Here is a 22123-nt window from a genome sequence, read left to right as displayed (position 1 = left end):
CTCAACTTGCTGAGATCTTACTTTACACCATATTTTGTCCCTCTGGCATATATATTACACAGCAGCAGATTGTATTTAAGTAGTTTTTTCAGAATAAAAGTCTGTCTTTGCTTGAGGGTGTCAATTTTCTTGTAATTCTTGCTGTTCTGTCTTGAATGGATACTTCAAAGGATCGTGGAAAGGTCCTAAACCAGGCATCTACCCATACTGGCTTTCAGTACAGTCAGTCTGACTGACACCTCTCCAGACTTGGAGCATGCACAGATTTCTCAGCCTAGAGGTTAGGGGGAAGGTGTGACTTGATTCAAAAGCCTGTAACTACACCCTTATTTCTACCAACTGTGCTTGTCCTTCATTGCTTGTGATTGATGATGAGATGGGCAAACTCATGGATGTGCCTAAACCTTGTTTTCAGAATGAGTAGTCAATGATGCTTTTTGAAATCAAAGACAAAAGGATGCAGGGGGCTATGGGACCCCCAGGCAGGAGCAGTGGCTCCAGCTTTTAATTGCCTTGTGAGATGCCAGTAGGTACAGGAGAAAGGGTGGCTATTCAGTGTGTCATGCTATGGGAGATCCTGAGTGCATCCTGTGCAGAGAGACAAAGTATTTATGTGTTATAAAAGATTCAGTGTGTTCCATCTGTCACCAGGTCAGGGTCAGCAGGTACAGCCAAAATGAAAACCAGCATTTTTTATGTGCACCACCTTCCTTTCTGCTGGCAAAGTGCCACCTTAAACAAAGCTTCAATCTCTCATGAGTGAAAAATTACTTGCTCAGCAGTCAGAGATTTCCAGGGAAATAACAATAGTTTTGAAATCATCATCTGTCTGTGGCGATTTGGTCAGTCGGTCCCAACTTTTTCTTTGAACATTTGGCATCTAAACTTGGAATTGTGGAGTTTGGCCATCAATGGATACACCTTGGCTAAAAATCTTACCACCCAATTATTTCATCTACTATTAAGAGATGCTCAAAATCTTCCTCTAGGCTCTTCCCCATGAACTTGTGTGCTAGAGGCTTTGTGAAATGCAGTTGTGCTGAGCAGAAAATGCATGAAGGGCCAATCCTACCTACACTCCTGAGAGGACTGTTTCCCACTAGACCCATTTCTCCAAAACTCCCTTCCTCCTTGTTCCACACATTAAATTCCAGCTTCTTCTGTATTGCTGGCATCTGTCTCCAAGAGCTCTGGAGGTTTCCACCACGCTTCTTGTTCAGTCCAGGTGAAGATGTGCTCTCCTTGGCTGAGCCTTGACTAGGTCCAACTTGTACCTGAGCTTAATCCCTCCAGCCTGCCACAGTTCTTGGTCTCCTCTCTCCACCTCTACCATCTGCAGACTGATCCCAAGCAGAGGCTGATGTGCTGCCATCCTCTCCTGCCCCAATGGATGGGTATTCCTGGTAAGGACATGCTCTTTCCAGAAACAGTGACGTTTTAAGGGGCAGGGGCACTGAACAAGCAGAGCCACTGAACTAAAATAAAAATACTGGCATGTAAAATACTGGCATGGCTGGATGGAAGAGCTGGCTCTATCTGAAGCACATACCCAATGTTCTCTGCATCTTTGGCCCTGACACTGTTCTGCTCTGCCGAGTTCCTGCTCGGTTTGTTCTTCATGAAGTGGCTGCTTCTTAACAACAATAGGTGGCCTTGCTGGAAGGTTGTAGGTAACATCTGGCAGGGTGACTTTCCTTTTTGCAGCTCCCTGGACGATGGCTGTGGGCCTTGAGCTGCAAATTCCCAAACCTGTTCTGGTTCGTAGGCACCCCAAGGGTGTTCTGCAGTGCTGCTCTGTTAGAACTTGTTCCCTTCTAAAAAAGCCAAAAGCTCCTCGAGATTAAAAAAGTGTAAACTAAGAAAATAGAAGATTAATGCTGTACCTGAAACTAATCTCTTTCCCAAGATGTCTTTTAAGTTCTCACCAAGGCTTCTCCTCTGTGCTATTACCAGGAACCAATTCATCCATGCTCTCACTCCTTTGTCTCACATCCCTTGGTCCTCCTCTTTCCAAGGTTACTGGAGGGTTAGGTGGGTGCTACAGACTACAGGTAAATCTTTGAAGCTGTTGCTTGCATCTACACTCTCCCTCCTGCCTCCAAATCAGTGCAGGGAGTTAGATTTGCAGCTTGGTTGAGATTTAGGCATTTTTGAGGCTGTAAGTAAAATACTGTGTGTGATATCCAGGTCGTCTGGATTTGCTGATTTTGCACAGGGCTCATGCTGCTGTGTAAAAGTGAATTGGCTGCTCTGCCTCATCTCTTCCTGAGTATCATGACTCACACTAAAAAACTCCTCTTGAGTTTCTAATGGCTTTATTATGGGGTATGTACATGCAACATCTTTTTGATGGTCTCAGAGTTTGTGAGATGTGGCCAGATTTTCACAGAGACCACACACAATATGATAATAAAACTGACTAATTGGGCATTTGGGATGTTTCACTCCTTCATTCCTTTACCAGTTTTAAAGTTTCAGTTTGTTACTTGGGGACTTCACGTCGCCTCCAAGGGCCTCTGATTTTCTGTGGTGCATGATTAGTTTGGAGATGGTTAATGGGTCCTTCATTTCTCACCAAAGGATCTGTAAGAAAAGAATAAAGTTCAAAATCCAGGAGAGGAAATTAATTCTTTTCCCAAGAGAAAAAAAAATCATTTCTCTTTGAGTGAGATTTTTATATCTGAATATAAACTGTGTTTCATTTTGTCTTCCCTGTTGAAATTTTCCTGTTCAGCAGAATGATGAGAGAAACTTTTCAGCAAGGAGTGAGAGAATAATCAGAAAAGCCAATCTGCAGCTTTTCTGTTGTGATTCCTTGGCAAAATGGACTATAAAAATATTCTAATGCAGGGAAAGAATAGTCTAGGCCACAGCATTATGGATGTGGTTCCAGGATTAGTCTTGGAGCTGAAAATGGTGGTAGCAAGGTGAGCAGAAAGCTGTCTCTGAGGGGGTCGTGGGGGAAAAGCTGAGCACCCTTCTGCAATGTGCTCAGCCCTTCCAGCTCTTCCTGCAGCTCTGCAGGAAGCAAAGGGGTGGTGTTGATGTTTCTTACTGAAGTTCCCAATGAGAAGGGCTCAGAAAAGTGAGTGAATGAGAAACCCTCTGAACCCAGCATAACTGCATGAGAGGGAATACAAACCAAATCAAACCTGGTTTAATTGCTGTTAGATTGGGTTTGCATGCTAAGCAAAACCTGCTCTGCCCCCTTATTCCCCTGCTCACAAGGGAAGAACAGAATTCCACCTGCCTCTGCTATCTGTGGGAGCTGAAAAGCACCTGGGAAGCTCACCCACGGTGCACATGCCATGCCCAGGCATTTTTCAGGACTGAGAGAAAGACAAATGTTGTCATAAATGAGATAAATTATTATCTCATCCCTGTAGCTGTGCTTAATTCTACAGAACTATACCTTAATTCTACAGGCCTATACCCAGTGAGGGCCGTTTTCCACACAGCATGAATCACTTGCTTGGTTTTTGTGCTCACCAGTTTCACGTTTTAGTTTTCCATTCCTCTGGCTTTCCTCATGCGGGTGAGTAATGGATCATTTGTAATGCACCAACAATATCAGAGTGCACGGATAGGGCTGTGCTCCGTGTAATCCCTTCAGACAGAGCACAGAGCACGCCTGTCGTGCACAGCAACATCCAGTTTCCACAAAGGAGACGGGAGGGGATGCCAGCCTGGCAGCTTCTCCCCTCTGCCGCCCGAAATAGCGCTCAGGAGCTGAGTCACGCAGGGAGCCCGCAGTTACGGGTGATTCCTTTCACCAGGGACAATGCTCAGCTCTGCTCACAATTACGGATGGAAATGGGCTCCAGGCAGTTTATCACAAGACACTCTGAGCCCTTTCACTGACCTAAGTAAAAGAAAAAGGCAGCCCGAGGACTGACCCGGAGCTGTTTTCCCATAGAGCTGTAGGACCTGTGCTGTCACACTCGGCATCCTTCTCATTCATAGATTCTGCCTAAAGGAGAATTTGCTTCTCTTCTTGTATCCAAAAACCTTCATTAAGGACTACCAAATCACACTTGAGCAGGTGATACTTGCAGTTCTGCTTTTCCGTTTCCCTATCACACCTTTTCCTCTGTCATGTATTTGTCGAATATTTGGAAAAGGAATAGTTTCCTGAAACCACGATTTTGAGTTTGGAAATATGTAGGGCCAGTGTTGTTCAGCTGAAGCCCTCTCTACATAGGAAGCCACCAGCAGCAGAAGGTGATGAATCATGTGTCTGTGTAGTGGGAAATTGGAAGCCTTCACAGAGCTGCTTGTGAGGTGTCACATGTGTTTATTTCCTGAGTCACTCGTATTACTCAGAATCATGGGCTGGGATGTGGCACGTGGGTATTCCTGGGCAAGAGCCCAGTCCAGGCTGGATCCTGCAGGTGCCAGAGGGGCTTGGAGGGAGCTCAGGGCCATGTGAGCAGGAAGGATCACCCAAGTGATCCATGAGGAGCACTACAGCTTCCATTGGAGTTCCTTGAGCAAGAACTGAACAGCGGCTAAAAAATGCGTTTTAAAAATTCCCCACTACCTTCTGTCTTAGCCATTCATCCACAGGAATACCCATTTCAAATAAAGGAACTTCTAAAGACAATTTTTTCCCATATTTTAAAAACAAAGCTGTTTAAACTAAGCTAACTTAATTAAGTTAACCAAGCATGAGGTAGAAAAGAGCAGAGCTACATCCCCTCTCCCTTCACTGGACAGTTCAGGTACTTCTTGGGATTCTTTTAATTAATAAATAACTTCTTATTTGAAACAAGACAAATAAAAAGCTAAACTATCAGTAATTTGTTATTTAGCTTTTCAAATCTTTTAATGAACATTGTATAAAAATCTTTCAAATCTTTTAATGAACATTGTATAAAAATCTTTAAGATTCAGTTCTCTTCCTACTCTGCAAATACATTCAATACCTTTTTTTTTAAGGAAAAAATAAAACTAAATTAAGCAAACAGAAACTGAAAATACAAGCACTTGTGTGAGATAACAGATTGTGGAAGAACAGGACTCACTGCTGGCAGTGTTCAGTTTGCTGTGATCTCAGAATAAATGCTTTTCTCTGCTCCTGACCCATTTTGGGCTCTTTCTTCTCAGCCTACATTTACAGGGTTTGCATCAGCAACTGAGAGCACTTCTGCTGTCAAAACTCCACAATATATATAATGTCTCCCTTTAAAAAAATATGAGCTATTCTCTCTCACTTCATTGATTCCTATCTATAGGCAACTGCTGCCAGAACCAACATAGCACTGTGTGCAAGACTGAACAGTGACCTTGTTTACCATTAGCATCACTGAAAATTAGGAGGAATTAATTATCACACCCTGGGTTTTTTCATCCAACCAAGTGGCTGGCAGCTGAACTCAGAGGCACCAGTGCAGTGGTGGGGAAAGGTCTCTTTCAGGGCCCTTTCCTCCACACAGAAATGCTGCCTCACAGCTGAGTGCTTCAGCAGAACCCAAGGGAATCCTATCCGTACTTATCAAGCTGGTTTTCTCTGCCAGGAGCATCAATCAATGTTGAAATTCGATTTCTGGATGTATATTGAGGAGTCCAGCAGTTTCAGTAATATTTTTACCTTTCTCTGGCACTGACCAGTGAAAAAGATGAGATGATGTATTTCTCACCCCTGACTGAGGTTGGTAGATGTTGTTGTGAGAAAGTCAGGAATGAAGCATTAAAGGGCTCAATATTGCTGCCATTAAAAGTCACAGGGAATACTATAGCTGACTTCAGTGACAGTAAGGGGATGAAAAGGCCTGAAACAAAAATAAATAAACAATTGCCAAGACCCTTAAAACCCAAAGATTTAATTCCAGCGATAGGAACTGCACAGGACAAAGCCAATGGCATCACAAATGCATTGTGGAGGGAGCATTCCTTTTCTTACTCTCTCTTGGCAGCTGTTTCCCAGAGTTTTCCTTTCTGGGGCACTGGCAAGCCAGTTCAGCTGAGTAAGCTGAAGTGCAGAAGTCAGATAACTGTGCTGATTATCTGATTTTACTTGCCCTGTGCTTCTGCCTTTCCCTTTTCCAAAGGAAGGCTTTTTTTGGGATGGGATGTAGGGCTTTGAGGTGAATTTCGTGCTGTTGGAAAATAAGTCTCAGCTCTGTGAGGAAGCAGGAGAGTTAGAAACCCCAGATGGAATTAACCTAATGTATTTCCATCTCTCACTGATGTTGTTTACACAGTGCAAGCCAGTCCAGAGTGGTGAATGGTATATTTAAAACGAGATCCTCTAACATTTGAATCCACCCCATCACTCAACTTAACAGATACTTGATACCAATCGAGTGACTCACTTCATTAAGAAATAAACCCTGCTGTGTTGCTGACATCCTACAGCAAACACTGAGCCCCATTGTCATCTGCTGAGTCCTTTCTCTGTCCCAGCCCACGCCCTGAAGATGCACACCGAGTCTCAGGCACAGCAGCAGCGCTGACCCTGTTTTTCCACGGTGGTGTGTGCCAGCCACAGACACACAGCAACCCCTGTGTGTGTGAAATACCCTCCCTTAATCCCCAGACTCCCTCTGTGCCCCGACACCGAGGGGCAAAACAGGGAGAGCATTCATCATCTGGAGGAAAACAGTTTATTTTATTAGCAAGACAGGAGCTGGTGCTTGCTTGTTCCCAGTTTGAGGGAGTTTCTCCTGCTTTTCCCATTCACCTGGGCTTGTTGTTGGCTGTCAAAGGCAGCTCCTGCCCACCAAACAGGACACAGAAACAGGTGCAAGTAATCCAGTAACAGGTGGTATTTAAGATGTGTGTGAGGGCTTAGGTTAAAACACTGTCAAAAATGAAGTAACTTTAAGAAATATTTCCCCCCCTGCCCAGAGCCACTGCCAGCAAACAGCCCTGGGGCTGCGTGGGCACAGCCAGGGCTCCAGGTGAGCATTTACACCCCTTCCATCACCCAGAGCAGGTTCCATCGAAGCCAAAAGAAAGGGATTATTTCAGTGCAGTTCCCAGTTACTCCTTCAGCAAACGTACTAATTACTGGTAACCACCACTAAATGCCATGGAAACCCCAGGGCACATTGTGAGATCATCTGCCAGGACTCTTATTTTAAGATCTTTGTTTAAGAACTGTTCTAGGGCTTTGGAGAGGAAAAACAACAAGGCAAGGTTCACTGAAGCATTTCCACATCTGCAATGTCATAAGCCACACGAGCACCCACAAAAGGCAAGACTTTATGTCATTCCATATAGGAACTGGTAAAAAGGAAAAGGGGAAAAAAACCCAACCTTTAGTGAAGCATCTGAAATGTGTTTTGCTATAGCAGATGAAAACTTTTGCTTTTTTCAGTGTTGTCTGAGCTACTGCATTTAATAATTATGCTTTCACTGATGTCTGCTTTCTATACGAGATATTTTTATATTATTTTATATGATACCACATCAGTAGCAATATCCTTCAACTTTCAATTTGATAGGAAAAATGTGTCTTGATCAAATATAACAAATGTCATGCATGTGCATAAAAGTACTTCAGAAATATCTAACTCAGTAAATGATTGAAAATGTAGAGTTTGTGAATGTTGTATTCATACTTTGACAGTCCTTAGGGCATTTTTTTCCTTGGGTTTCGAAACGAGAAAACTTACTGACTTTATGATATCCAGAAGTACCAAAACTGTGGAAAGAAAAGTGCTTAAGGCAGCATAATGACATTTCGGAAAGAGCAACAGTTTGTTTCAAATAGATTTTTCCAGGTGCTTGAGCATTACTATCTAGTACAAACAGGTTATTCACAGGTAATTAACATCTATCTTTCCAGCTTGAAGAGCTGCTTTTGTTTTACTCCTCTATTTACTCGGCTATTTGTCACTAATATTCACTTTTCAGGGAGGAGCCCAGCTCTACTTTTCATACAGTGTCACAGGTTTTGAAATAGTAAAATAATAAAGGCCCGCGGTCAGTCAGGTCTGAGTTCCAGTTGAATGGGGAACTGAAAACAGCAGAGAGCAGGGAACATGATTGTGGGGAACATGGAGTAAGTGCCAACTTTTAATTACAGCCCTCCACAGCCCAGTCTGGAGATGGAGGAGGATGCTGATGCTGAGGTGACTCCTCAGGCCAGGGGGTGTGAAGAGTTCTGCAGGCTTTGTTCCCCTCTGCTCTGAATAATCTGAAATGCAATGGCAGGGCAGGAAGGCAGCAGCTCCATGTGGGTTTTGTATGAGCCTTGCTAATTTTAGCAGTTTTCCCCCAGGTCCACAACCATGGCTGCCTTGCCCCTTGCTCTGGCTGGCTCCTGTTTTTCTGTTTCGTTCTGTCCAAGCTATTTTGGCTGCAGAAGGTCAATGCCAGCACTGTCAGGCCAGTGGAAATGCATTTGGGGGACAAAGGGAGATGGAGCACATGCCCGAGGACAAAATAAAAGAAACTGTGCAGGGTGAATTAGTTTCCTTTTCCTTCTCCTCCTGTTAGTGAAAGGATTGCTCTTGGAAATGTCTCTTTTTTTTTTCATTTCTAAATAATACTTTCTCCGTTGTTGTTGGGGTTTTTTGTTTATGCTGGTAGTAGATCTGCATTTTTAGGCTCTTTTTTTTTTTCCCATCAGCAGAATATTAACCACTAAAGTGAAAAAAATATGTATTCAAGATCCTGGAAGAGAATATCTGAATATCTGGAAGTATACCACTCTTCCCTGGGTTTGTTTGGGTTATTTTGCCATGAGTCTGGATTTTACTACTCCAGCTCTGGATACCTGGAGTTGTCATTTGTTTATCTTCACAAAGGAGAAACTTCTTTCTATACAAAATATTATCAGTTGCATCTTAGTGCAGGAAGCAGGTAGTGCTGGTAGAACTTGCCACAGGCAGGTAGACACTGGAGCCTCTTTTGGGTAAATTCTCAAATGAAAAGACCAATCTCTTTGGAGGACAGACTGAAGTTAAGTTACAAGATACATGAATGACACCCATTCACTTTTTGGGGGTGAACTCATCTGAACTGACTAACTTCAGAAAGAGGTCTTTGAGTCCAGCCCTGAGGTTTCTTAAAAGAAGCAGTGATGGAACCTCATTTCCATACCAGGCTCTCTCTCTGTTTGTGGGGTTGCATGTCTACCTGCAAATGGAAGAGTTTTATGCAAAAATTGAAGCAAATCAATCAAATTAATGGCTTATGTATTGCAAAACAGCAGAAATCCAGAGGAAGTTTGTGTGGCTGGCTTAAATACCTTTTTAGTTCAAACTAACTGAGTGTGAAAGAGATAAATATACACATTCCTGTGTCACAACAAAATGCAGTAATGGGAGACAAAGCATGGGAGATGTCTGTAAATTGGTGATTAATGTTACATTTATCTTCCTCTGGGCTAGTTAGAACTGAGAGTTGGTGGCCAGATGTTTCCACCCATTCATTCCTCTCATTGCCTGTCTGATGTTCAGTTCCATCCACTCTCCTGTATCTTGAGTTCACACTGATCTTGTCTCTCCCTTCCTTTTTCTTTTTCCTGTGGTTCATTCTCTTAGCAGCCTATTTCTCTTTCAGCTGGAGGTCCTCAATTTTTTAACTCCTTTCTGAATTGTGCAGACAAGTTTGCTTTCTTTAACTGGTCCCTGCAACCCAGTCTTATCTACTTGTGGAAATTCCTGGGTTTATATTTTTCCCCAAATATCTGAAGATTCCTAACTGCTGAAAGGGAAAAATAATAGAAACAATCACTCTTGCATCCTTCACACTAAACTACAGGAATTTGTGTTCCAGAGCATGCTTTACTGTAATCTCATGGAACACATTGTCTCTCTCTCTTTGGGTCAAAGAAAAGACAGGAACATTCCCGTTGTTTTTCATCTCATTTCTCAATTAGTATTAAAGCAGCACACCCTTATGCATAAGTCTAACATGAGTCCATGCACAGGTCAGGGTGAATAGCACTAATAAAAGAAAGCTTGTGTCATTCAATTGTGTGTTTGCAGCCTCACCTGTGAACAGAGAAAACAACATGGTAACACAGGGAAGTTGGGAAACGGGGTTAGATATGGGACAGAGAAATGTGAGATATAATGGGGCTCCCATTGGGTTGGGTAAGGCAGCTGAGCAGAAAGGAATATTTTTTAATATTGCTGCAGCATAACTCAAAGAGCTTTATCTTTTAATATTTAGATGTCTGTCAAGAAGAGTAAACACAAGGGCTGTTTGGAGTGTTCTCACTGAATAACTCGTGCTGGAATCACTTGGTGAATTGGGAAATTATCAGTCTCATAGCATTTTTTCAATAGCTCAGTAGACAAACAGTGGATTTGACAAATATTTAAAAATAAACCAAGTGAGCATTATGAATTTCTGTCAGTAGAATAATTCTGAAATAGTTCAACAGTCCCAGAACGGCACCATATTGGCTGAAAAGAGGGAAGATTTTAGGCTTGAAATTGTGTGGGGACAAATGTGACGCAGCAGTTGTCTTCACTGGAGTCACAGCTGCAGGGCAGTGCTCAGACACCCGAGCTCACACCTTCAGTTCCGAGATGAAACTGGAAAAAAGCCACTGACAGTGAACGTGGATTTCCCATTACCATGCAAACGAAGAGAGTCATTTCTTCCAGGTTTATGGAAAAACAGTTGGCTTCTCTCAATTTAGCCAGGAGTTTGTCTCGTGTGGGCTTTATAAATTCTTAAAAGATCGAAACAACGCCCATCCGTGTATCCAGCAAAGACAGCTGAGATGCTGAGATCCCCAGCACTGGCTGGGGATGGAGCACACTGCAGCTGCTGCCACCCCACAGCCTGTGCCCTGCTGCACTGCTGCTGCTGCCACCACTTGCTCTGGAGGCAGGAGCCACATTTCTGCATCCAAATTAACTCTGCCCACCTCAGTCCACGATGTAGGCTGGCCTTCTTGGTTTGCATGTCTGTTTCTAAAAATATATGTTGTTTGTCAGGAAGTTGTAAGATGGCTCAGAAAGGCTGGACCTTGGTATAGTCTTAAAGACTGCACAGAAATGGGGATGGCAGCAGAACAAACCTGAGCCAGCTCTTAGCAAGGTCTTGTTCCTATTTTCATCAATCTCAGTTTACTCTGCTGCTGTCAATTGCATCTCAGGAGGCCTTTATTGTTTCTGGCCACCTCCATCCTTGAGGCAGCTGCAGGACATCCTGCTTCAAACATAGAATCATGGAATGATTTGGGTTGGAAGGGACCTTAAAGACCATCCAGTTCTAAGCCCCTGCCATGAGCAGAGACGCCTTCCACTAGATCAGGTCACTCCAAACCCCACCCAGCCTGGCCTTCAACACTTCCAGGTGCCCTCTCTCTTCCCCTGTGCTGACACTGTCCCATTGCCTCATCTCCCTCCTTCACAGCCTTACCACCCTGCAGTGGCTACAGCCAACGTCTGCTTTTAGCTCCTTATGTGGCTGCCACACTAAAATGTTGCATGTGTACTGCATACTGCTAATATTTATATTAAATATATGTTATTATAGATATAGTATATAATCACACATTATATGTGATTATGTATTGTTTTGTATAGATATACAGTAGAATCACATAATAAATATACAATTGCTGAAGTGTTCATGTGCTGAAAAACTATATATTAATTAGATAAAATTACATATAGTATATCTAAATTAAATTATATAAGTGATCTGTAATTAATATATAATGCATAATTAGATGTAATAATATACATTAATTGCACAAGTTAAAGAATTGGCCTAAATATACATACTGTAGTTCTGTGACCTAGTTTAGTACCTAGTTAGCTCTGTGGCCTGTTAAGTACCCACATATGAATGAATCCTATTCCACATAGGATGGAATCAGAGATACACACTCCGTTTTCCTTCTCAGATTTTCAAACACCCTCTGTGGAAAACATGTAAGCCCATTCCAAACTTGGGCCCAGAAACCCAACATCTGCAGAATTTCAGGTATCAAAACCTATTCAGAGCCAACAGCATAAAAATCCCCAGCACAGCATCTACCTCGACACAAATCAAGGCTGCTCTGTGAACACAGGGGTTTTCCTTCTCCTTTTGCTGGAGTGTTTTTTACCTGCTCTGGGCTGTTGGCAAAGCAGCTGGAGCAATTGCAGGACACTCCCAGGGCTGCTTATGTGTTGTTTGTATTTTGCACCCTCTCTCACCTCACCCCTATTTGACAGAATGCAAACCAGCAGCCAGATGCTTCTGTGAAACACGGAAGCCCAGGCTGAAATCTGCTGCTGTGACTTTTTAAAGCTTCAGGGAGAAGGATCAAAGGATCAGTGGAATTCCTGGGAGAGGGAGGAAGGAATCAGCTGTATTAGAAATTTCTTTCCTTTACATGAGGTGAAATAGAAACAGGTGAGAGGAGGGGCTGGGAATTTTCATAAATCTGATTTTGCTGGCGTTGAGCAGCTTCCCTCGAGTTTAGAATATCAGGACACGGTGAATGCAGCACTAAGCACAGGCACTCCCACCATAGTGCTTGACTCGGTGTAAGCACTGTCAGTTCAGCATTCAGGGGGCTTTCGGAAAGAATCAAACAGCTGACTAGAAGTGACAAGGAAAAGCGGACTTGGAGAGGACACTGGGACAGCCTTGAAGCCCGTCTGAACCGCGCTGTTGTGACAGGCTGACAGGCTGCATCCTGTGTGTGCGCATGAGAATTTACTGATACATACAACGTTAATTACCCAGTTATGTCCTGAAGCAAGGCTGGGAATGAATTTCAGGAAAAGAGATGTTTGTTTTGCGCGGGCGCCCACATCCCATATACTTTCAGTGCCGCGGAAATTGCCCCGCATCTCCGCCCTGCGAGCGCCCGTGCCTGCAGCTGCGGGCGGGGAGAAGACTCACGGAAACCCCCGTGCCCCCATTCCTCAGCCTCCCCCAGCATGGAAATCCTGACCAGCCACAAGCCCAGGGTCTATCCCCTGCTCCCGCCTCAGCTGAAGCCGTACAGCTGTTGCCTGAGCAGGGAAAGGGATTGGATTTCACGGGCTGTGTAATCTGCGACAGCGCTCTTTGCCTTGGGGATAGCAGCGAGCCTCACCCCGGCTCAGCCATCCCCTTTCTGCCCGTGAGCAACGCCCCGGCCGACATAGAAGGAAAATTGTTTGCTGAATTTCTGCACAGCCCTCCTTCCAATTGCTGAAGAGAGAGGGGGAGTGAGAAAGAGAGAGAGTTTAAGGCAGGCTCTGCACTGGTGTTCTGGGCTATTTCAACTTCAGGGCAACTTTAGAGAACTTCAGTTATTTTTGGTAAGTTTTTTTCTTAAAACCCAAACGTCTCTCTCTCTTTCTTTCTTTCTGTGAAATCTCTGATGCAGATTGCAAAAGTTTGCAGTAGATGATGGGCTTTTAAAAATGCAGAGAGATGTGGGCGTGAGCATTTTTGCGTCCTTTGATGCAGAAACCGGACTTTACAATTATAAAGACATAATGTTCCCAGCTGCTGTACTTGATAAGCGAAACCTGAAGATGTTGTGTGTTAAATGACACTGCTGGGGAAAAGTATTGCCCAGAGCTTCAGCCAAGGTGCATCTCACCTGGTGTAAAGCTTTGCCTCTTTCTTGTGCATGGGAAGAGGTGAGATCGGGGATGAACAAATGTGTTCGCCCTGATAAAGTTTCTGATCCACTTTTTTACGCAGGGGTTTCAAGCCTCTAAGCCTCCCAAAGCTTTCAGAGCAATGTTGGTTCTTAGTGTATACACACCCCTCCATTCAGTAATCTCTATTCCAGATCATGCACGTTGTTTTTCTTACTTCCTCTGTCTGTATACTTAACCCATCGGGACGATCTCAAAGATAGTGAAACTCTTTTGTAGTGCTAAGACCAGTCCCAATTGTTGCAATGAACTGCAGTGTGCAAAGAGCAATTTTCTTAGAGTGAGTTTGACTTCGGATGAATATGAGTTTTCTGTTATTTGTTCTTCCCTTAGATATGTTTGGATTTTATAGTATCTCTGTTCCTATAAGAGGAATACTGTTTGTGTGAATATTATACCTCAATATATACTATTTGCAATATATAAGTATATAACTTATATGACTTGGCATCAGGATCTCTGAATGTTCATGGAATTTGAGAATAGGATTAACCTTGAAGCATTCAAAAAGCAGATCCATAACCTTGTCAGTAGAAGTTGGGTCCTGGAAGTGCTCACTGCAAGGCTGCTGAGGCTAGTTCATAAAGTGCTGGGAAATACACAGGGTAAAATTATTCTGTCCACCTGTCTAGGTTCATCCATCTACCCTGATATCTCTCTGGTCAAGTAGAATCTATAACTGTAACCACGTGTAGAGAAAATGAAAAGTCCGTTCTCTCAAAACTTCAATAGAAAAGAGAGAAAACATTACTCATGTGAGAGAAAAGACCAAAAGTCATTGCTAAAACAAAAATAACACTTATTCTTTATAATTTATGACACAAAAAACACAGAAGGTTGGAAGATGACTTGTAAGAGACACAGTACTTAGTTTATAGTCACCTGTTGCATGCATGAGGGAAAAGGTCAAAGTATTGCCTCTCTCCTTCTTTTACTATAATAAAGAAAAATTACAAGAAATTTTGCAGACCTAAGCAAATCAGAAGTAAAGCAGCTTACAACAGCCAATTTACTTCCAAAATCCATCCTAACATAGGTAAAAAATCCAGCATAAAGAAAGTTTCAGATGTTTAACAGCACGGGAAAACCTGTAACATCTCAGGATGTTTTGGGTTTTATTAGCTGTGTTTAAAAATGATAAGTGTGACTGGAACTTTTAATTGCAGAAAGTCTATAACAATGGAGTTAACAATAACTCTTCAGCAATAAACTGAAAACTATAAATCTGTGCCAGGCGCTCTGCCGTGCTGACACGCTCCATGATGGCTGTAGCTTTTCTGTGCAAGCATGTAGATTTGTTAGCTAAAACTGCATTTTACTATCTTTGGTGTGGCACTCTCGTAAAGTAAACTCTACTATTAGATTATGAGGCTTGTGTAAATCTCTGACTGAAGTCAGTTTGACTCTAGTCAGTGCTCGTAAGCAATCCATCGGGGATGGCTGCCTTCCAACCTGCTCTGCAGCGGGTGTTAATGTCTTTTCAGTCGGACAGGGCAGCGGTAACTTCTGGCAGTGGCTTGCCAGGGGTTTGGAGATGGCACGTATTCCCTGCTTTTAATTGTCTTGGACGCTCAATCTGTATTCACAAAACTATGAGGTCAACGTGCCTCTATTCGCTTTTGGCTGTACTCGAAGCTCATCACTGAAACAAAATCCAGCAGTCTGTAGTGCATGGTTATTGGGAATCGCTGCAATCTGAGTTAACCTCCTGCTGACTTCAGGGGGTTCAGTGCCCTGTGCTTGGACACATCTTTCTCCAGGAAGCCACACCATGAACTTCACAGGCACTTCACTTAACGTTGTCACTGTGAGTGGAGGGGGCATCAGGGTCTCACTGAGACGTCATGCCTTACATGAAGCCACAGGAATGTGTATTTCAAGGTTTGAACCTCCAGATATACTCGGAGCTTTGGGTTGTTTATTCCTCAAGTTTTCTACTTGGGCAAAGAGTTAAGTTCATCCTATGCAAGTGCAAAACGTTAGAGTAAGATTTTTTCCAAGATTCCTCACATTCAGAGACTAAGTAATTAGAATATAAGGCAGTGTATTTGAAAGGTGTGAAAGCTTATAATCTGAGTAAATATTTAAGTAAATAGAGTCAATCTGGTTTTTTACATCTAGCTATTTTTGCATTCCATAATGTTGTTTACATTTGGAAGCAGCAAAATATGACCTGCAAAATCCCAGGGTTTCCTCCTCTGGAGAAACATCTCACTGTGTTAGTGGGCTCCGTGTTGCAGGTACAATTTGAACCAGTAAGGCTGAGAAAAGCCTCACCATTAACCTTGTTAGGAGTGAGGAGGGGACCTGGCCCTCTGCACCAGCACAGGCAGACCCAGCAAGGGCAAGCACTTGCTCTCAGGCACTTTGCCACGTCCCTGACCCCCAGTGCACCAACAAACTGTTTTCCTGACAACACCAGCTAACAATTGCTGCCTTGTCTGCTTCCCTGAGGTGTAACTTCCAGTCTGCCCAGCAGGCTTTTCCCTTCACAGCCAAGTGGTGGAGCAGTGCTGAGCCATGTAAGGGGATTCAGCTCCCCATGGAACTAAGATTAAACGTGACTAAAACTAGTTTGCCATCTCCCCACATGCTGCAGGAATCAAAGCAACATCCCTGTGGCAAGGAAAGTCCTTCGGATGACCCAAAGCTGTGCCTAGCCCCAGTGTGGGAGAGTTACGCCTGCTCCAAGGAAAATTTCCTAAATCCACGAGTTTTCTCATTTCACTCCAGATTTCAGAGTCAAGGCTGGAATTCTTTATTTCATATTGGAAAACAAAACCTCAGGCTAGGAGATGACCTTTCATGTACTAAATACTTCCTATCAACATGTTTACTTCCTGAAAGGGGATTACAGGTAGCCAAATATCTAAAAGTAACCACTGACTTATTGCAGAGAATAAGTCTGCAAATTTCTGTCAAAGAAGGGGATGACCAAATGTGTAGTCCAGAGTGACTGAAACAAGTTAAAATATGCTAAGGCTGCTATGGCATGTAAGTAATAAATAGGCCAAGATAATTGGTAGAGGACCCATCAATAAGGGACAGCAGCTGTGCAAAGGAGAGGGTCCCAGGCCACGGTAACCACCCAAATCCCAGCAAAATTCCATGGAGCAGGAATGCAAGTGCCTGAAGAAGAGCAGGCACCAAGTCCACTTCATCTGCCTAATAAAGATAGCAGTGTCTTCAGGGGGCAGATTATCTGTTTTTCAGAAACACAAACAAAGAGATAAGGTTTATATGATTTCCAAGCTTGCTGATAAATGCTTGGGACTCCAAAGCCACAGGAACTGCTCTTCACTGCTGGGCAAATGTTGTTTCTTCTCTGTAGTTAAGAGAACAAACACTACTCGATTTTGATAGCAGTGGTCTGTACCTGACTTTCATAGAGCCAGAGGAGCAGCTCTTATCCGTGCAGCCCTCTGATTTTAAATACCTTTTACCTGCCCACTGACCTCCCAGTTCTCTCCCTTTGAACACTGGTGTGTTTGCAGCCTCAGCCAGCCAGCACTGAAAAGCAAAGTTTTCAAGCTGCACATACTTCTTCCCATTTCCACAAGTCCTAGCTAAATAGTCTAATAAACTGTTAGAGATATAAAATATTCCACCTTGAAGTGCATCCTGAAAGCTCACACGTTTTATTAGTCCAGGCATCCTCACTTTTCCTAGGATTCCCATTCTCCATACCAGCCATAGGAACCAAATGTCATCAGGTTTCCACAGGTCCTCTCTTCATTTACTTGCTGTGTGGTTTGCTCCAGCTCCTGGACCTTAGACTGTCAGCCAGACACAGTGCTCTACTTTTCCCTCGAGTAAACACAGGCAGGAACTTTTCTTCCCCTTGCCTCACATCACTCTTTTTAATCCAAAGAATTTGCCTTAGCACTGTTACTTGGAGGAGTGAGTTCCAAAATGGGAATTTTAGCCTGAGTAGAAGAAACTCAAAGGACATGCATGCAGGAGCAAAAATTATTAAAGTTAGCAAACAGGCTAGTAACTTTTCCACACAGCAGGAATGCTTTAACTGATGTTTGCATTGTATTCTAAAGGGGAAAAATGGCTTAGTGGGACTAGGCATCATTATCCTGAAAATTAGTTAGAGACTAGCTTTTGGTGAACCTCAAAGAAGTTAGCAGCTCTCCCTCAGATAAGAAGATCAGATAATTATCCAAAAGATTGGTTTGTTTCTTTTTTTTTTGGGGGGGGGGAGGGAGCAGGGATTTGTTTTTTTTAATTTGCTTGAAAACTGAGCATGGCAGTATTCATTTAAAGGTTGGACTTTATGATCTTGGAGGTCTTTTCCACATTTAAAGGTTCTCTTATTCTGGGTGTGTGAGTTTATTGGAAGGTCTATAAGATGAAGATCTGTGAAACTATCATGAGAAAGCTGGTGGTTTCAATTGCTGATAGTTCCTGATATGAGCTGAGCTTCCCCTATTCCTGCTTCTAAAATCAGCCAAAGGCAAATAATTTACAAGAACACAAAAATGTCATTAAACATTCCCCAAATATTTTCATATATGTCAGAGCTGATCCAATTTATGTTTCAGTGAAAGGTTGCATTGATTTTAATATGAACTGTGTCCTCACACTTCTTAAGGCTGACTTTTTCACATAATGGGCTTGATTATGAGAAAAAAATTGTTTGCAGAATGAATAGCTCAGCCAACTCAGTGCCTAAAGAGCGACTAAGAGCCCATTTTGAAGGCAAACTGGGCATTTTCACATGAGAATGACTACATGCAGCACTTGGGTTCATGGTGATGCCATCCTGCTACTCAGGCTTCCCATGAACAGGGATGGGTAATATGTTCTTAGGCTTTGCTCTCAGTATCCCTTTTGGGGGCACGTCTCAGACTAGAAAATGATTGACTATGTAAGTGGTGTAAAACAGAATTGTCACACACAGGTATTTATGAGGGGACATTCCAGTGATCAACAGAGCTGGATGGAGGCAGGGCCCCCACAGATCTGCTATGAAAGGAATAAATTGAGTAATGGCACTGTGATCTTACATCTGTTTCTGGATTATATGTTCACAGTGGATTTACCCACTGCTTCAGTCAGTCTAAAAGCAATCTGTGAATGAAAGGGTTTGGATAGAGATAGCAGGAGAAATCATGTTTTTCTTCTTAAAATTATCCATCCTCAGAGATTAAAAAGAAGCTTTTGGATAACTGTACCGGGTTATTCCAGGAAAGCTCATCACAGAGATTAGTGCATTAACTACATAATTATAATGTATACATTGCATGCTTCACCAACCAAATATATAAACCTTATTTAGTCTAAATAAACCTTAAAGCCCAGAGAATAAGCCTAGCACTTTCAGATAAGCTCAAGCGTAATCTTTCCTTAATATACCAGCTTTTTTCTTAGAAAGAAAGCAGTGTGCTCAGTGCATGTGACAACAAATCATCTCTGGGTCTCATGGTGAGGAAATCACAGCAGCCATCAAGTGTCCCCGAGGAGCCCAAGCAAACTGTCCACAGCAACATTTTCCTGGGAGCTCTGCCCAGTGCTTCCCCCTCCTTCTCTCCCTTTCTCACTCTGTCTGCTTTTCTACCATGGATAAACAGCCCCAGTCCTGCAGAACCACTCACATCCCAACCTGGCCAGCCCCAGGCCATGGGACTTCTCCCAGAGACCTGGATCATCATTTTCCTTCTGCTGCTGCTGAGCACAGCAGGACTAGGAGTGTGGAGGGTGTGTGGGTGCCTGAGGTATCCCTGTTCAGAAGTCAGGCTGCTCAGAGGGTATTGGAAAATACAGCATCCTAGACTGGCAGGATCTCAGCAGCAGTAGGTAGGGAGAATCTGGCAGCAGAAATGTTATTTGGAGGGCAGCAGTTCTGGGGCCAGCATGTCAGCAACATTTACTGCACATCAGTAAGATGATGTCCTGGTCAACCTAAGGGCTCCAGAGCACTTTGTCACACAAATTCAGAACTCTGCCTCTCTCTCTTGATTAGTAAAATGCTGCAGTCCCTCTCTGCCATAGAACCGTGGTGTTTCCAGGAGAGCAGTGCCAGGTGCAGTGGCAGGGAAGGCTGTGGCAGACAGATGGCAGAGCAGATGGGTGCTGGTTCTGCAGGTTGGGTGTTTGCAGGCAGGCACATGGTGCCCAGCACAATGCTAACAGAGACATTCAAGGCACTCAGCACTGCAGGTGCTCTGGAACACAGAGGGTGAAGCACCTGGGTCAGATCGACTTGTTGGATGTGGACCATAGCTGATGGCATGGCTTGGGTAGGAAAACCTATGGGAAAAAAAAATTCTTATTTTTATTTTTTAGAGCTTTTTTCCTGAAGAAAAGTTTAAATTCATACAGCACCCATGAAGGAAGATTGTGACAGGCCCACCTTGAAGTCCTTTGCAGCTGGTACCTCTGGGATCAGTCTGCTTGGCAGAGGCAGTGTTGAGGGAAGATACCTTGGCAAAAAGACAGGTATGGGAGCAGGGGATCTCCCAGCACACCCTCCTACCACAGCCTGCTGCCTCAGCAAGGCTGCCCAAAGGTGCCTGCAAACCCTTGGGATGCAGTGATGGAGTCAGAGACAACCCCAGAGCAGGGATGGAAGCAAATGGCATGGAAAGAAAACCAGTGATTTTGGATTATTTTTCAAGGGCACTGACAAAGCAGCCAGCAGGGCCACACACAGACACATCCAGCCACAGGCCAGTGAAAATCAGTGTGGGTGAGACAACCTCATGCAGCAAAATCTCCTCCTTGCCCGTGTGGGCAACCACAGCCCTTTCCCTCCCAGGGGAAACACCTTGTAGGAGTTGTATCAGACACTGGTGCCACAGAGCTGTGCTGCACATCAGCAGCAAGACACACTGCCATGTGTTTGGGGTGTTTCTGCTGACCACTGCCCCCATCATTCTCAGCTGTGCTTCACTAATTTATTTGCCCTCCTGTGTGTCTGGAGCTTCTTGCTGGTTCACATCTAGTCCCTGCCCTGATCTGAAAGATGGGGATTGGCATCAGCAGATCTCCACCCTGGTGTTTGATAGGGAAGCAGCGCTTTCGCAATGATCCCCCAAGTTGTGACATGCACTGAAAACTGGTCCTCTGCCAGCAGACCTCTGTGCAGGGAGCTGCAGCTGAGCTCAGGTGCTTCATGAACACCTCTCCACTACCACATTGTTATTTCATGGCCTGGGCTGGCAAAGGCTCCATGACAGCACACACAGATACAGCCCATGGGCCTGGGGCTTTTGTTTGCACCAGAGCGAAGGGAGGGCAAAGAGCAATAAAAAAAACATTATGAATGTCTCCCCTCCCCACAAATCCTCCTCTTTCAAATGCCCAGTAAGGGATGTAGAGGAAGGGAAAAGCATCATCCTCTAATCCAAAACAGGAGCTGGCTGTCATACCAGCACAAACAGCCACGCCAACTCCTCCACTAACTCTGCTCTTGCGAGGAGGCAGAGATGGACTGCGATAAGGGTTTGGCTCTGGGACACACTTGGAACCATGGGGAAGGCCAGGCAGAGCCTGTGCATTCAGGGGAAGGGAGCTGGGACTTGCTAAATCGGCACTGACAGATTGCAGCAAGGAGCAATGTCCTTGACCTGGCTGCAATAGCTCTGAGGAGCAGGAGTGAGAGTTTCCTGCTTTGCAGGGACTTTGCAGACAGCAGCGTCTCTGGCAGGAGCACAGGCTCAAGTCTGTAAAACTGACTATTGTTGCACAAAAATGGCTCAACCCAGCCATGTTTGTCAAGACCTATTCTTGTCATTTATTGCTGCTGCAGTCTGAGGGCAGGTTAAGGTCCCTACATGTTAAGTGATACACAGTCTCCTGCCCAGGTGTGCCTCATAGGATTTAGAAAGTTTCTGTCAAGCAAGCTGAGCCAAAATGGAGGTGACAGTAATGAGGAAATAGCAGAAACAGTTCTACAGAGAAAGAGGGAAGGCTTTTTTGGGCTGCATTTTTGTCTGTTTCGTTGTCTAGAAGATCTCAGAAAATGTCAATGGTAATAAAGCCCTGTTGGCTGGAGCAAAGCTGTGGGTGCAGTTATCCAGCATGTGGGTTCATGCAGAGTGCTCATAGTGGAGGCACCTAATACAAGAGGATCTAAGAAGACCATGAGCTCTTTGACCTTGCCATGTGTGGGATCTCCAGCTGCTTTTCTGCAGAGGAGCAGGACACTGCTGCTCTCTGACAGGAGACCTGAATGCAAAATCTGGAGGGCATTTGTTTTCCAGTCAAGAGAAAAGAAGGAGTAAAGTGTTTTAGGCGACCTGCACCTGCTGAAGTTTTTTCCCACTGTCATGCCCCTTGAGCATTTGGGTGAGAGCAGGATACAACATGAAATGCTGCATTTCTTTTTAACTTCTGTCCAGCTCCCCTGAAGTACCTTCAGTAGGCAGAGCAGCATGTTGGAAGTGGAGCTATAGCAACAGGAGCACAATACCTACAATCCTAGCTGGGTTTGTATGATTACAGGTAGAAAAAATGGAATGGCATTCACCTTGAAGGTGAGAAAACAAGCAAGTAAGAGTGTGTTTAACTGCTCAGATACATGGACTTACCTTGGGCTGACAGCAGTAAGG

General features: G+C 44.0%; 1 protein-coding gene across 1 annotated transcript in view; it reads left to right on the top strand.

Moving 5' to 3' along the window:
• AHNAK2 (AHNAK nucleoprotein 2) overlaps positions 1–22123 on the top strand; it is a 99980-nt gene that overhangs the window by 34768 nt on the left and 43089 nt on the right. Inside the window, exon 4 of the mRNA XM_014871473.2 lies at positions 13196–13214. Within this exon, the coding sequence (XP_014726959.2) occupies positions 13196–13214 (19 nt within the window). The remainder of the gene's footprint in view (positions 1–13195; positions 13215–22123) is intronic.

The sequence above is a fragment of the Sturnus vulgaris genome, chromosome 6, assembly GCF_052056855.1.
Source record: "Sturnus vulgaris isolate bStuVul1 chromosome 6, bStuVul1.hap1, whole genome shotgun sequence".
NCBI lineage: Eukaryota > Metazoa > Chordata > Aves > Passeriformes > Sturnidae > Sturnus > Sturnus vulgaris.
This window is presented reverse-complemented; position numbering and strand designations above follow the sequence as displayed.